Source organism: Equus asinus, chromosome 3, assembly GCF_041296235.1.
Source record: "Equus asinus isolate D_3611 breed Donkey chromosome 3, EquAss-T2T_v2, whole genome shotgun sequence".
Taxonomy (NCBI): Eukaryota; Metazoa; Chordata; class Mammalia; order Perissodactyla; family Equidae; genus Equus; species Equus asinus.
The window spans coordinates 19,694,960-19,709,603 of NC_091792.1; the positions used below are offsets into that span (position 1 = coordinate 19,694,960).

Below are 14,644 nucleotides of genomic sequence, written 5' to 3' on the forward strand. Positions count from 1 at the left end.
ACAAAATTATAGAGATGGAAAACATAATAGGGGTTGCTAGGAGAGAGGCAGGAGGCTGTGGCTGTGAAAGGGTAGCAGTGGGGATCTGTATCATGGCACTGTTGACTGTGGTGGTGGTCACATGAATCTGCACATGTGATCAAACTGCGTAGAACTAAATAGACAGGCACATGGTGAAATCTGAACACTATAGATTTTTATCAGTGTTGATTTCCTCTACTATAGTTATGCTAGATATTACCATTGAGGGAAATTGATTGAAGAGTTTACAGACTCTTTCTCTTATTTCTTAGGATACATGTGAATCTGCAGTCATCTCAAAAAGTTTTTCAAAAATAACCATGGTAGGCAGGTGTGTGCCTACTATGTATTGTTTCACTGAATTTTCACCTCATCCTTTGAGGTAGTTATTTTTATCCCAAATGTGTAGATAAAGAGAGGAAGACTCAGAGCTTAAAGCACTTGCCCAAGTCATTTGTTCAGATCCTATAACTCTCAAATTTGGATCCTTGTACCACACTCTACTTGTCTCTCAGCTGAGGTCACTAGACTGGATGAGCCTTAGCTGAGCCTGGGCATAAAATGTTTCTCTGCTATCCCTTAGCAGTTTCCAGCACAGGCCTCAACAGAGAAGACTTGAACTTCTTCCAGCTCTCTTCCACGCCTAGACAAACTGTTAGAAAAAACTTTGGTCCCAGGGCGTTTGTTCTCTGATGCATCATTGAGTCTGTTCACACAGTATCTATTTGTTGACAGTTGACAACAAACAGGACTGTTTTTCTCCAAAACCCTCAGACTCTTTCATCCTCCTCTCCCTTCCTGATTCCTCTCCATGTCCTTTTCTTTTACGGTATAGTAATATCTGAAATTGCAAGCTTACAATAACTGAAACTCATTTATACTGATAGACCACCTCTCCTGGGTCTATTTTATTTTCAAACTTAATTGTGGAGGGACAGATTTTGTTACATAAACATTTGCAGGATTATCATGCCACGTAGGTTCTAACTTCTTTTTCCTGCTGCTTCTTCCTTCCTTTCTCCCCTGCCGTCCCCTTCCTCCCTTCCTTCCTTCCATCAGTAGGTTGGCCATACTATTTATATATGTTGTGTCTGTCTATGTTAGTTTTTCATAGGCCCCACTTTCACTATCAGAAGTGTCCTAGTTTGAATAATAAGTTTTATGGTCATCTACCCAGAAAGTCATTGATCTGCCCTCTTTCCCTTATCTGGGAAGGAAAAAAAAGGTTAAATAGAATTAAGGTGTACTTTATAAACCTTTATGCTGCATATTGTGTTTGGTTTGGCTTATTTGGTCGTAAGAAGCAGAGACACAAATTACCTCAAGAAAAAGAGGTATTTATTGCAATGACACACTGGTACTGGAATTTAAACCAAAGGCAGCTCTAGGGATCAAATTATAGTCTTCATCTTTGTCTCCCAAGTCACTTGGTCTTTCTCTCTCTAATCTGCTTTTTTGTGTGTTTGCTGTTTTCTCATTATTGCTCACCTTTTTTATTTACCTATATATTTTTTATTTCTTTTAACTTCAATGTTAATATCATAGTGGTCCCTCCTGATCTTTCAGAGGGTCAGAGATTCTTTACCTGGGATCCATGCATGCTTGAGGAATACCTTAATCACATTAAAAGTGTATGTTTATACATAGATGATTTTTATTGGAAGAGGATATATAGCTTTCAACAGTCTCAAAGTAGACTGAGACCTGAAAAAAGTTATTTAATACCTTTTCCATTTCTGTCCTTACTGCTAACTGGCATAGAATTTCTAGAGTCAAATTCCAAAAAAATAGACTCTGGCCTAGCTCGTCTTTTTCCACCAGGTTACAGATTATCTACTAGACTGTGGATTAGCTACCCTGGTGTCAGATGCAATCTCCTGATCTAATTTTCTCTGTGTGATTATGAAACATGGGTACCTATTCAGAACTTGAGTTTCACTTAAAAGGAGCTATGGGAGTCTGAGGACAGTAAGTGGCATTCCTAGTACCCTTCATTAAACTAATATTTATTGAATGCGTTACTATTACTCTGGGCAAGGTCCCATGACTTGTTGTGTGAAATAAAAAGATGAATTAGTAATCCTGGCCTCAAAAAAATGCAAACAACTGAAATTTCCATAAATTGATGAATGGATAAATAAAATGTGGTAAATCTGTATACAATCATGTGCTGCATAATGAGGTTTCAGTCAGTGACAGACTGCATGTACAATGGTGAGCCCATAAGATTAGTACTGTATAGCCTAAATGTCTAGAAAACTATACCATCTAGGTTTATGTAAGTACACTCTGATGTTTGCACGATGACTAAATTTCCTACTGACACATTTTTCAGAACATATCCCCATCATTGACACATGACTGTAATAGAATATTATTTGGCAATAAAAAGGAATGAAGTACTAATACATGCTACAATGTGAATGAGCCTTGAAAACATTATGTTAAATGAAAGAATCCAGTCACAAAAGACTACATATTGTGTTGTTTCCTGTACAGGAAATGTCCGGAACAGGCAAATCTGTAGAGATAGAAAGTAGCTTAATGGTTACCTAGGGCTCAGGTGAGTGTGGGAGGATGTGGAGTGACTGCTAATGGCAAAGGGTTTCTTTCTTGGGGTGATGAAAATATTCTGAAACTGGTGATGGTTGCACAACTCTGTGAATATACTCACAATCCACTGAATTGTATACTGCACGTGGGTGAATCATATGGTGTGTAAATGTATCTCAGTAAAGCTGTTAAATTTTTAAAAAGTGCTAATAATAATAATCCTGGCCTCAAGAAATGTATAGTCTGAAAGAGGTAAGTTAAGACATGTACACAAATAATTATAAATTGAAAATACAAAGTGATTATAAGTACTATTTAAAAAAATGAAAATCTGGAACAAATTGACACATTTTACATATTGGTCACATGATTCACCTTTAAATCTCTGAGAGATGAAGTATTTATGGGAAGAGGGATTACATACAGTTTTGGCTGGGTTAGAGGTCGGAGCCTTCATTGGAAGAAGGAGAATTTAAATTAGAGCATAAATCAATAACTTATTGTCTAAAAACGATAGGAAGGGCATTCCACACCAAGAGAAAATAAAGTTCCAAAGTTATCTGAGACCCAAAACTATTGTTCGAAACAGGAGTAAGAGAATAAAGCAAGAAACTGAGTTTGACTGGCATATTATTCACTTTAATGTATTTAATGATTACAGCAGCCTTGTACCCTAGATTTTCTATAACAGCTCTAATTCAAGTATTCCTTTCTTCTCCAGTAAGCTCTACATGTTGAAGAGCAGTTTACTGGATGTAAGCAGGGCACATTTTACATGTTTATCAAAAAGAACCTCAACAACCCACGTGAACCAATGGATCAATAAGGTCTAATTTACATGCCACTCAACTACATTATAATTGATTTCTGCCAATTTTCATGTTAGCATTTGAACATAATATATATTTTTGAGCTGTTTAATTCTACTAAAATTACAAAATAAAATTGTGGCATTATGAAGTATTACTGCCTGCCCTCCCACCACCAAAAAAGGACACAACTAAAGCCTCCATAGGTACTTGACATTTTAGTCATAACTAACACTATTAACAAAAAGTTTATAATCTAAAGAGATGATTATCTTATGTGGCCTTTTTTGCTATGTGGGCGACTTTTGTTGGAGGCCATTAAAACACAATCTTGGAATTTCAGTATGTCAGCATCTAAACTGTATCTCCCAGACTGCCTGGTAGAAACAAAGGCTGCATGGACATCAAAAGAAGTATTTTGGATAATATGATATGCATTATCATAGATGTTTACTTTGTAAAAGCAGTTTGTAAATCTGGCTTTTTAACCTTAATAAAAAATAACAATTTTAAACAGTGGGGTTCTGTAGTTTAATAACCACTTTTTAATTAATATGTTTCAGTTTTGGAGGTGGTTTTTGGCAAACCTGGCTTCTGGTGGAGCTGCTGGGGCAACATCCTTATGTGTAGTATATCCGCTAGATTTTGCCCGAACCCGATTAGGTGCCGATATTGGAAAAGGTATGGGATTTTTAGAAATACTAAGTCTTCCTTTTTTGTGTTTTGAACGATGTGTTATATACTGTAGAGTTATGCTGTAACAACAGTGTCAGATACAGTCTAAAAATTTTATTCTCAACAAAATAGTAGAGTCATAGCACCTAAAGATTACTACTTTTTTCTTTTCCATTAGAAGAGGGAAGGGGAAGGCCAACATTGTAGTAACAAAAGAGCAAACACAAAGACTGCTTATGACTTAATTCCACTTTTTTCCCTAGAGAGCCGCCTCCCAGATCCCTCCATGCACTTATTCCTGTCTCCACTATGGCTTCTCTCTACGTTAGATGTACAACTCTCATCCTAGAGATTCCCTTTGCCTCTGCCCTTACTTATTTTGTTTATCACATCTTCCTATGTTTTTGTTACACCCTTGTTTTGGTAGATTATGTTCCTTGGGAGCTTTCTCAGAAGAGTGGATGGGAGATAAATTCAGATCTTGCATGTCTGAAAATGTCTTTGTTTTACCCTCTTAATATTTGACCACGTATAAAATTCTACCTTTAAAGTTATTTTCTTTCACAATTTTGAAAGCATTGCACTGGATTCTAGTTTCTAATGTTACTCTTAAGAATTTGATCTCTTACTGCTGATCCTTTTGTAGCTGGCTTTCTTTCTTTTTCATTGCCTTGTATCCCTGATGATCTGACATTTCACAATGATGTATCTTTGTGTGAGACTTTTGTCAGTAGTTGTGGAGGTAACTCACTTGGCCCCATTCAGTCTGGAGTCTTGTGTTCAGTTCTGAGGAGTAAGTCACTTGGCTGCTTAGGGGGAGGTTGTGGACTTTGAGCATCCGGCTGCCACTTTGCTTTCACCACAACAGTTGTACTTAGTTCCTCTGATTTCTAAGCCTTTCTGAGGTTATTGGGTCAAATGGCTCGCAACAATATCTCCTTCTGCAAGATAATAGGTTTCAGCTTTCTCTGCTCTACTTAGTTACCAATCTTCCACCTCCTTTCCATCTTGCTAAAATTTGTGGATTTCATTCTCTGTCATGTACACTTCTTTGCCTATATGGCTTTAAACCTGTTTTATTCCTTTATTATCATTTTACTGGAATTTCTTAAGCAAGCTGAAATTCATTCAACAAATATTTATTGAGCGCCTGGTGTCAACCAGGCCCTGCCTCAGATAGAAGATGTGTGTCTCGCTCACACCTCCCCATATAAAACATGGAACTCATGACTTCTGTACCTTATAGTCTAGTGGAGGACACAAGTGATAAAAAAATGAATAAATGACCAAAATATACTGTCACTTAGAAATAAATGCCATGAAAGAAAATTTAGAAGGAAGTGACATCGGTTTTAGATAAGTGATCAGAGAAAATGCTTCATAAAGGTAGCAGTTTGAGCAAAGATGAAAATATGAGTTGCATGTATCATGTTTAACTGGCAGTCCAAATTTTCTTATTGTCCAGAAAGTGAAAATAACTCGTGTATCTTGTTTTAAGTTCACTTCTGTGGTGGTGTTTTCTCTCAAAATTGGGAGAATTTAGTTTATTTTGAAAGATGGTATTGTATATATAATACTTTAAAAATATTGTCAAGGAGGTCTAGGCCGAGGAAAGATAAAAACAAAACCAGCAAACACTAGAAAGATATAACACCTCATCTAAAATGTTAATGATCCTTAGGGTTACTAGTTTTTAGGTTTGTCTTTTTGCTTTATGTGTCTTTTTGCTCTTCAACTGAACCAAGTCATGGAGTTTTTCATTCCTAAGTATTTTCTGAACTCTAACTAGTAACTTCTCGTAATTTTATTGAAATGTTTTAAGCCAGTCAGATTGCTTGAATTAGATTGCTTTTGTAAGAGATTGATGTTTTCAGTTAAAACCTTTTAAGACACTACTTGAAATCTTAATTATTTTTAAACAGATGGGAAGATTTTGATTTGTTCCCTTTTTTGTTAGATTTCTAAGTGGCACTTCCACATAATTTAAATCTATACAATGTTTAATTAATTTACTTTAATTAAAGTGTTTATCTGATATATAATATTGCTAATAAATTTTAAATGGCTTTATTTTAGGTCCTGAAGAGCGACAATTCAAGGGTTTAGGTGACTGTATCATGAAAATAGCAAAATCAGATGGAATTGTTGGTTTATACCGAGGGTTTGGTGTTTCAGTTCAGGGCATCATTGTGTACCGAGCCTCTTATTTTGGAGCTTATGACACAGTTAAGGTAATTTGGGGCTTTAACTATTAGTATATGTTAAATAAATGGTTTGCCTCTTTTTATTTTTCTAATTAGTAATATGTTCAGCGATTATGTTTACTTTTAATTGTAGAAATGAAAATAAATGATGAAATGAGGCATTATAGAAATCTGTTTAATCATAACTTAGCCATAACCTAGTTAAATTATGACTCTATTATAGATCTAACTTTAGCTATAAAGCATAAACCCAAACATTAGGTTTTTGTGCTGTTTGTACTCAAAGCACACTATACATCATGTTGCAAATAGAAAACATGCTGAGTAGACTTACATCATAATCAAATCTTTGTCATATAGAAAAGCATCTTCTAACAGAGGTTTTCTGATTTTACATTCATTTTATTATCATTTTTTTACGTGCAAATACTTTACTGTCACCATTTTGGAAAGTAAGCACGGCACAATTAGTTAAATGTGTAAATGTTACTATAGCTCAGTTCCTATTGGTACTGTTCAGCTCTGTATTATCTTCTCCAGCTTGTTCTACAAATTCACCTTTTAATTTTAGATTTGAATATCACTTCCATAAAGTAGGAAAGAGAAAGATTAGGATAATGACTACCATTTTTTAAAGCTATTACTTAGTTCTACGAACCTTGTTAAGTACTTCACATCTCACAGTGTAATTTCCTAATAACCATTTTAAATATAGATATAAATATAAAATAATAACCATTTTAAAGATAGATAACCTAAGAATGGTCAAGTAATTTATTTAAGTGGCAAGCAGAAGTTCCATGCTCTTAATTACTACATCTTAATGCTTCTAAAAGGAAGCAATTGAATTAATATCATTATTATTTACTAAATAAGATTAAAACTTGAGGGAAATTTTATGATGGTTTTGTATATTATCTCTGCCCTCCCTCAATAGTAGAAATGCAGTTGAATGTCATTTTTATTGTGGTCTGGACATATTACTTTTAGTTTGTAGTGTATTTTTTAAACAGATAAGTTAATGGAAATTACAGGATCTTGTGTATGTTTCTTTAATCACGGAAAAATTTATATGTACTCTCCCTCTGCTTTTCTCTGCATTTCTTTAGGAATGTTTCTTTACTAGCTTAGAGCTTTAAAGCTGTTTTTCAAATATCATCTATTGATGATAACAGCAGGCATTCTTTAATTTTTTTCAACTTGATGAAGAAGAGCCGTGGAAGAAGAGTTTTGGTCACTGGTGCTCTCTCTTCTAGTTTTAAGTGCCGTTAATAACAAATTTCTTGTAATAGCAAATATGCTTTTCCTTTCAAGTATGCTTTTAAAGTATGGCCATGGATAGCATTCTGCTTTCTTATGGATCTCCTGTTATTATTTTAATCTTTCCACATTAAATCCAACTGTTCTTTATTGCCTTTTAAGTGTAATTGAACCCTCTTTCATATAAGAATTATTCTTTGACTTAAGGATTTAAGATATTTTGGAAATTTAGATGATTACTTGATATGTTTTTCTTTTCTAGGGTCTGTTACCAAAACCAAAGGAAACCCCATTTGTTGTCTCCTTTTTCATTGCTCAAGTTGTGACTACGTGCTCTGGAATACTCTCTTATCCTTTTGACACAGTTAGAAGACGTATGATGATGCAGGTATTTCATATTATTATTTGTAAGCTTAATCAAGTTTTCCAATATCTCTGTTTTCAAGTATAATTTATTCAAGTTTTAGAGAAATTTTGGCTGAAAGGCGTAGGTCATTTGTTTTACTTACTAAAATAAATGGATGATGTCTTCTGTCTTGTATTCTTTCCTATCCCAAAATAGCCATCATCCAGCAAAGCTTCTTTGTCATTTGCTGTCAGAAGAGAAATGCCTTCCACTCCTGTAGCATATATTGTTTGGAGGGTATAGGGGGATGGCAGGGATTGGAAGAGCATGTCTATCTTTTTTTTTTTCTAAGATTTTGTTTTTCCTTTTTCTCCCCAAAGCCTCCCGGTACATAGGTGTATATTTTTAGTTGTGGGTCCTTCTAGTTGTGGCATGTGGGATCCCACCTCAGCATGGCTTGATGAGCTGTGCTGTGTCCGCACCCAGGATCCAAACCAGCAAAACCCTGGGCTGCCAAAGCAGAGCATGTGAACTTAACCCCTTGGCCACAGCGCCGGCCCCGAGCATGTCTATCTTAACTGGATATTAAATTAAGTAGAATATGCCTAGTCACAAGCCATTGACATATGTCATCATCTGTTGTAGTGTATCTTAATAAAAGTAGTACATTTTTCCAAAGATGAAAACTTGTTTATAATGTTGTGTTCTAAATATAAATCCCCAAACCAAAACTTTGATATCTTTGATCTCCATTGATGTTACTTGTTACATTCATTCATTCAGCAAATATTTGAGTGCCTAATCTATGATAAGCTATGGTGACACAAATAAAAAAAGGCAAAACCTGCACCCAAATTCATAGCACAGTTTTGAAAGCATTCAGTTAATGGTTTAAGTAAAAATGTGCGTAGGTTCCAGGCACCTATGGAGGAGGGGTGCCCAGATGCTTAAAGTGATTAGCTATGGCCTCTTGGAGAGCAAAATCTCAGTAAATAGGCTTTTTCTCCAGACAGAGAAGACTAATCAGAGGGGAAAAAACAGACATAGAGGTATGACTGGAGAAGTAGTTCAATACTATCAGATAATAGATTTCATGAGGGCAAGTGAGAATAATGAGACCGGAAAGGTAGAATAGTAATATAATGCTTACTCTGTGCCAGATTTGTCGACTTTACACTTTTACTCATTTAATTCTCAAAACAATGCTATGAGGTGTAGTTACTATCATTATCCTCATTTTATGTCTATGCAGTGGTCCTGGAAGAACCCAGCAGGCCACCTGAAAGGGGAAAGCCTTTATAACTTATTACTTCACTCATGGACTGTCCTTAAAGTTATTCCTTTTATATCTCTGTTTCCTCTTGATCTATATGTAGCTCCAGTTTAGCATATTGAAAAACTCATTAAAATGGGAAATTAACTTGCATATAGACTATGGATTAGGTAAATGGTACTGTATCAATGTTAAATTTTCTGATTTTGCTTCGTGTACTTTGGGTATGTAAGAAAGTATTCTTAGAAAATGCATACTGAAGTGTTTAAAGATAAGGGGCATGATATCTGCAATTTGCCAGCAAAATAACTCAGAAGAAATATTATGAATATGTGAGTTTTTATATATATATTTATTTGTGTGTGTGTGTGTATTGCCAGGGCTGCCATAACAAAGTACCACAAACTGGGTGGCTTAAACAGAAATTTATTTTCTCACAGTTCTGGAGGGTGAAAGTCTGAGTCAGGTGTCCAGCAGAGTTGGTTTCTTCTTAGAGCTTCTCTCCTTGGCTTGTAGATGGCTACCTTCTCCCTAGGTCTTCTTGGCTTTTTTTTCTGTTTCTCTTCTTATAAGGATGGCCATATTGGATTAGGGCCTACCTTAATGAGCTCATTTAACATTCATTACCTTTAAAAAGACCCTGTCTCCGAATATAGTCAAATTCTGAGGTAACTGGGGGTTAAGACTTCGATATATGAATTTTGTGGGGACACAGTTCAGCCCATAACAATACTCTTTTTTTGTTTTTTAAGATTGGCACCTGAGCTAACAACTGTTGCCAATTTTTTTTTTTCTGCTTTATCTCCCCAAACACCACCCCCCATACATAGTTGTATATCCTAGTTGCAGGTCCTTCTAGTTGTGGGATGTGGGACGCCGCCTCAACGTGGCCTGACGAGCAGTGCTATGTTCGAGCCCAGGATCCGAACCCTGGCCCGCTGCAGCAGAGTGCGCGAACTTAACCACTCGGCCATGGAGCTGGCCCCTAATACTCTTTTTTAATTTTTGTATTTTCATTTTGTATCCCACAACTTTATTAAACCCTATTACAAATACTTCTATAAGTACACTCTTTGAAGTTTTTTTTTTTTACACACACTTTTTTCCCCTTCTTCCTCAATTCTTATACCTTTTATTTCCTTTTCCTCCCTTTCTGTACTAGCTGAGACCTCTGATTCAGTGTTATATTAGAGAAGTAGTAACTGATAACCTTGTCTTGTTCCTCATCTTACAGAGAATGCCTTCAGTGTTACATAATTTAATGTTTGCTGTAGGTTTTTTGTAGTTATTCTTTATCATGTTATGGCTGTTCCTTTCTGTTTTGGATTACAATTTTTAATCATGAATGGTGGTGATATTTTTTCTGTATCTATTGAGATGACCATACTATTTTTCTCTTTTCATATGTTAATGTATTATATTACATTAATCTATTTTTCAGAGCTAAACCAACCTTGTATACCAGGGATAAAGCCAGCTTTGTCGTGGTGTATTGTACTTCTCTCTCTTACTGGTTTTGATTTGCTAGTTTTTGTTCAGGATTTTTGCATCCATATTTCAGTGACATTGGCTTGTAATTTTTCCTTCTTGTATTGATCTAATATAATTTTGGCATCAAAGCAAGCCTCATAAAATATGTTAGGAAGTCTTCCCACTTTTTCTCTTTTCTAGAATAATTTCTGTAAGATTGGAATTAAATGTTCATTGAAGGTTTAGTAGAACTCACATATAAAGCCATCTGGACATGTGGTGTTTTTTTATGAGAAGATTTTCAAAAACTGATTGAATTTCTTTAATGAATTTAGTATTATTCCATTCTGTTGTTAAATTGTACTTTTTTAGGAATTTATCCATTTCTTCCCAGTTTTCAAAATTATTATTTTGAACTTGTTCATAATATCATCTTGCGCTTTCTTTTTTTAGGTTATAAATGCTTTTCTTTTTTTTTTATCCAACTAATTTTATTGAGATTGTAATGGTTTATAACATTGTGTAATTGTGGGTGTACATTATTCTTTATCAATTCCTGAGTACACTTCATTGTGTTCACCCCAGTGGTCCAATTTTTATCCATTACCATACGTATGTGCCCCTTTATCCCTTTCACCTACCCCCAACCCCCTTCCCCTCTGGTAAGCACTAATCTGTTCTCTTTGTCTGTGTATTTGATATCTTCCTTATATGAGTGAAACCATACGGTGTTTGTCTTTCTGTGTCTGGCTTATTTCGCTTAATATAATACCCTCAGTGTCCATCCATATTGTTGCAAATGGGACAATTTTGTCTTTTTTATGACTGAGTAGTATTCCACTGTATATATATACCACATCTTCTTTATCCATTCATTTATAGATGGGCACTTGGGTTGCTTCCACATCTTGGCTATGTGAATAATGCTGCAATGAACATAGGGGTGCATAAATCTCTTTGGATTGTTGATTTCAACTTCTTTGGATAAATACCCAGTAGTAGGATAGCTGGATCATATGGTATTTCTATTTTTAATTTCTTGAGAAATCTCCATACTGTTTTCCATAGTGGCTGCACCAGTTTGCACTCCCACCAGCGGTGTATGAGGGTTCCCTTTTCTCCACATCCTCTCCAACTTTTGTTGTTTTTTGTCTTGGTAATTATAGCCATTCTGACTGGTGTAAGGTGATGATATCTCATTGTAGTTTTGATTTGCATTTCCCTAATAGTGATGTTATCATTTTGCTCTTTCTTAATCTCTGGATCATCTGCAGTGATGTTACCTTTGCCATTTCTAATAATTTTGGGAGCTTTTCTTATTTTTCCTCAACCAGTATTTCCAGAAATTTGTCAGTAAATTATTTCAAATAATTAACTGTAGACTTTTTATGCTCTCTGTTGTGTTTATTTTCTATTCCTTTTTTTTTTCTGCTGGTTGTTTTCTTATTTCTACTTTCAAGTTTATTCTTTTTCTAAAAATGTTTAGCTTACTCATTAATTTTCAGCCTTTCCTTTCTAACAGTTCAAGTTCATTAATTTCTCTATAAGTTATCACTCAAGCTGCATCTAACCAATTTAGTTAAGGAGTTTTGTGGTTATTAGTAGGTTTTAAATATTTTCTAAGATGTGTTTTTCTTAATATCCAAATGTGATATTTTTCTGTTATCGTTTTTGCTATTGATTTCTCACTTCATTGCAGTGTGGTGAGAGGATAAATCATGGTGTGTGATGGCATCTTTTGAAATTTGTTAAGCCTAATATATGGTCGCTTTTTTAGGTGTGCCTGAAAAGAATGAGTATTCTCCAACCATTGGGTACAATATTCAGTATATGCTCATTAACTGAACGTACTTACTTAACCTTTATCTATCCTTAGTGCTGAATAAAATCTATCTTAAGATAAAAGATATTAAGATAGGGGCCGGCCGGGTGGTGCAGCGGTCAAGTTCGAACATTCCACTTTGGCAGCCCGGGGTTCGCTGGTTCGGATCCCGGGTGCAGACATGGCACCACTTGGCAAGCCATGCTGTGGCAGGCGTCCCACATATAAAGTAGAGGAAGATGGGCATGGATGTTAGCTCAGGGCCGGTCTTCCTCAGCAAAAAGAGGAGGATTGGCAGCAGTTAGCTCAGGGCTAATCTTCCTCAAAAAAAAAAAAGATATTAAGATAATGTCAAACTATTTGTCTTTCTTTATATAGAGTGGTGAGGCTGAACGGCAATATAAAGGAACTTTAGACTGCTTTGTGAAGATATACCAACATGAGGGAATCAATGCATTTTTTCGTGGTGCCTTCTCCAACATCCTTCGTGGTACAGGGGGTGCTTTGGTGTTGGTATTATATGATAAAATTAAAGAATTCCTTAATATTGATATTGGAGGTAGTTCATCAGGAGATTAAATTGAGAAATGCATTTATTTAACTTGTTAAACATACAAGTTACATAGCTGATATTTGTGTACATTTTGATAGTGTGTTATTATTGTCAGTATTTTCTTAAAGTGCTAAGTCTGCAATAAGGCATAAGCTTTTTTCAAGGATTTAAATACTAAAAATCAGATAAATGTGGGTTTCCTTCCTACTTAGACTTAAACTCACTTTAATGAGAGATTTTACTTATTATAAATGGTATATTTTATTTCTATCAGTTTAAAATCCTTTTCTTTTGTAATGAAAAATTAAAATGTATAATGCTAAAATCTAAGAAATGAAAGTGTTTTCTTTTAAAATGCTCTTCTTTTAATATAACTGTCTTCCCATCTTTTAAAAATCATATGATACAACAAATATTTCTTAAAAGTTTATCAGGAGTTGTCATCATTATATCTGTGGGCTTAAGTAAGCTTTATTCTACAACATCTCTACTAAGACAGTTCAGGTATTACTATGTATAGTGTTCATGGTATCATAGCTTTTAATAAGCACAGATTCTAGATCTGATCATAAAAAATTGATAATGACTTTAATAACACTGTAAACCTGTAGTTGGAAAATAAAAGATATAAAATGGCATATCTGCTAACTTTCATGTTTAAAATAAATAAAATCTTGCTAATGTGAATATATCTTCAAACCAAAAATATCTTCTTGATAACTAGTCTGTGTACTCTGTATTGATAGTAAAGGAAGTTTAATACTGTTATATCTGAGGGTTTTTTCCCTTGATTCTAATTTTATTAATAAGCAGAGAGTAACAAAATTTTTGTCAGAATTGGGAACTGGCTTAAAGACAGAAAACAGGGTTTCCAAAGTGCAGGAGTCTATCTTGTTTTTCAAAAATGTTGTAGAAGATAGTATATTTGAAATCCCCAAGATTTTAAAGTTTTAGTGGGTAAAGGAGTGTTAAGCTAGTGGGGATACATTATAGAAAGATTTTGTGAGGCTGTGAGTGGGCAAAAATGGGGTGGGTGAACTTCCTGCTGCACAGGGGCAAAGTATATTTCAAGGAAAATAAATCCAAACTATACTTTTTAATATATTAGTATTATCAACTTGAGAAAAAAAATTAACTCTTTTGAAAACCTTCAACGTGAGTTCTTGCAGTGGTCAACATATCACAGTTTATAGAAACAAACTACAAGATATTTTTCTTTCCTTCTACACTATCAGTAGTTTTGTTTGCCACAACAAAGGGAAGATTTAAGATGGCTCAAGGAAAACCAATTATAATAATCAATAGTCTCCCATATAAAGATTAACTAAGAAAATATACAAGTTTTTAATACATACAGAGACATACTTAGAGTAAAGAAGTCTTTGAAATCCTGAATGACATGGATAGAAAAAAAAAAAAAATTACTAGTGCTGCTTCTTCTTGGGTAGAGAGTATTCTTGGGTAGGATTTTTAATTTCTTGCCCTAACTCTGTGTCCCCAAATAATACCTAAAATTCTGTTCTCAGTGCTTCATTCTTTTAGTTCTTCTTTACCTAATTCATTAAAATACATCCTCCATAAAAAAACATGTAACCCTTTAGGTTTGTAGTGATTTATACTTAACTGAAACTACATTTATTTTGGTGAATTTCACATTG

The 14,644-nt window shown here is 34.7% G+C and overlaps 1 protein-coding gene across 1 annotated transcript in view; it reads left to right on the forward strand.

Moving 5' to 3' along the window:
- SLC25A31 (solute carrier family 25 member 31) overlaps positions 1 to 13,075 on the forward strand; it is a 32,971-nt gene extending 19,896 nt beyond the window's left edge. The window contains exons 3-6 of the mRNA XM_014839204.3: positions 3,947 to 4,064; positions 6,135 to 6,289; positions 7,785 to 7,910; positions 12,812 to 13,075. Coding sequence (XP_014694690.1) covers positions 3,947 to 4,064; positions 6,135 to 6,289; positions 7,785 to 7,910; positions 12,812 to 13,012 — 600 coding nt within the window. The 3' untranslated portion in view covers positions 13,013 to 13,075. The remainder of the gene's footprint in view (positions 1 to 3,946; positions 4,065 to 6,134; positions 6,290 to 7,784; positions 7,911 to 12,811) is intronic.
- Positions 13,076 to 14,644: the final 1,569 nt, after the last annotated feature.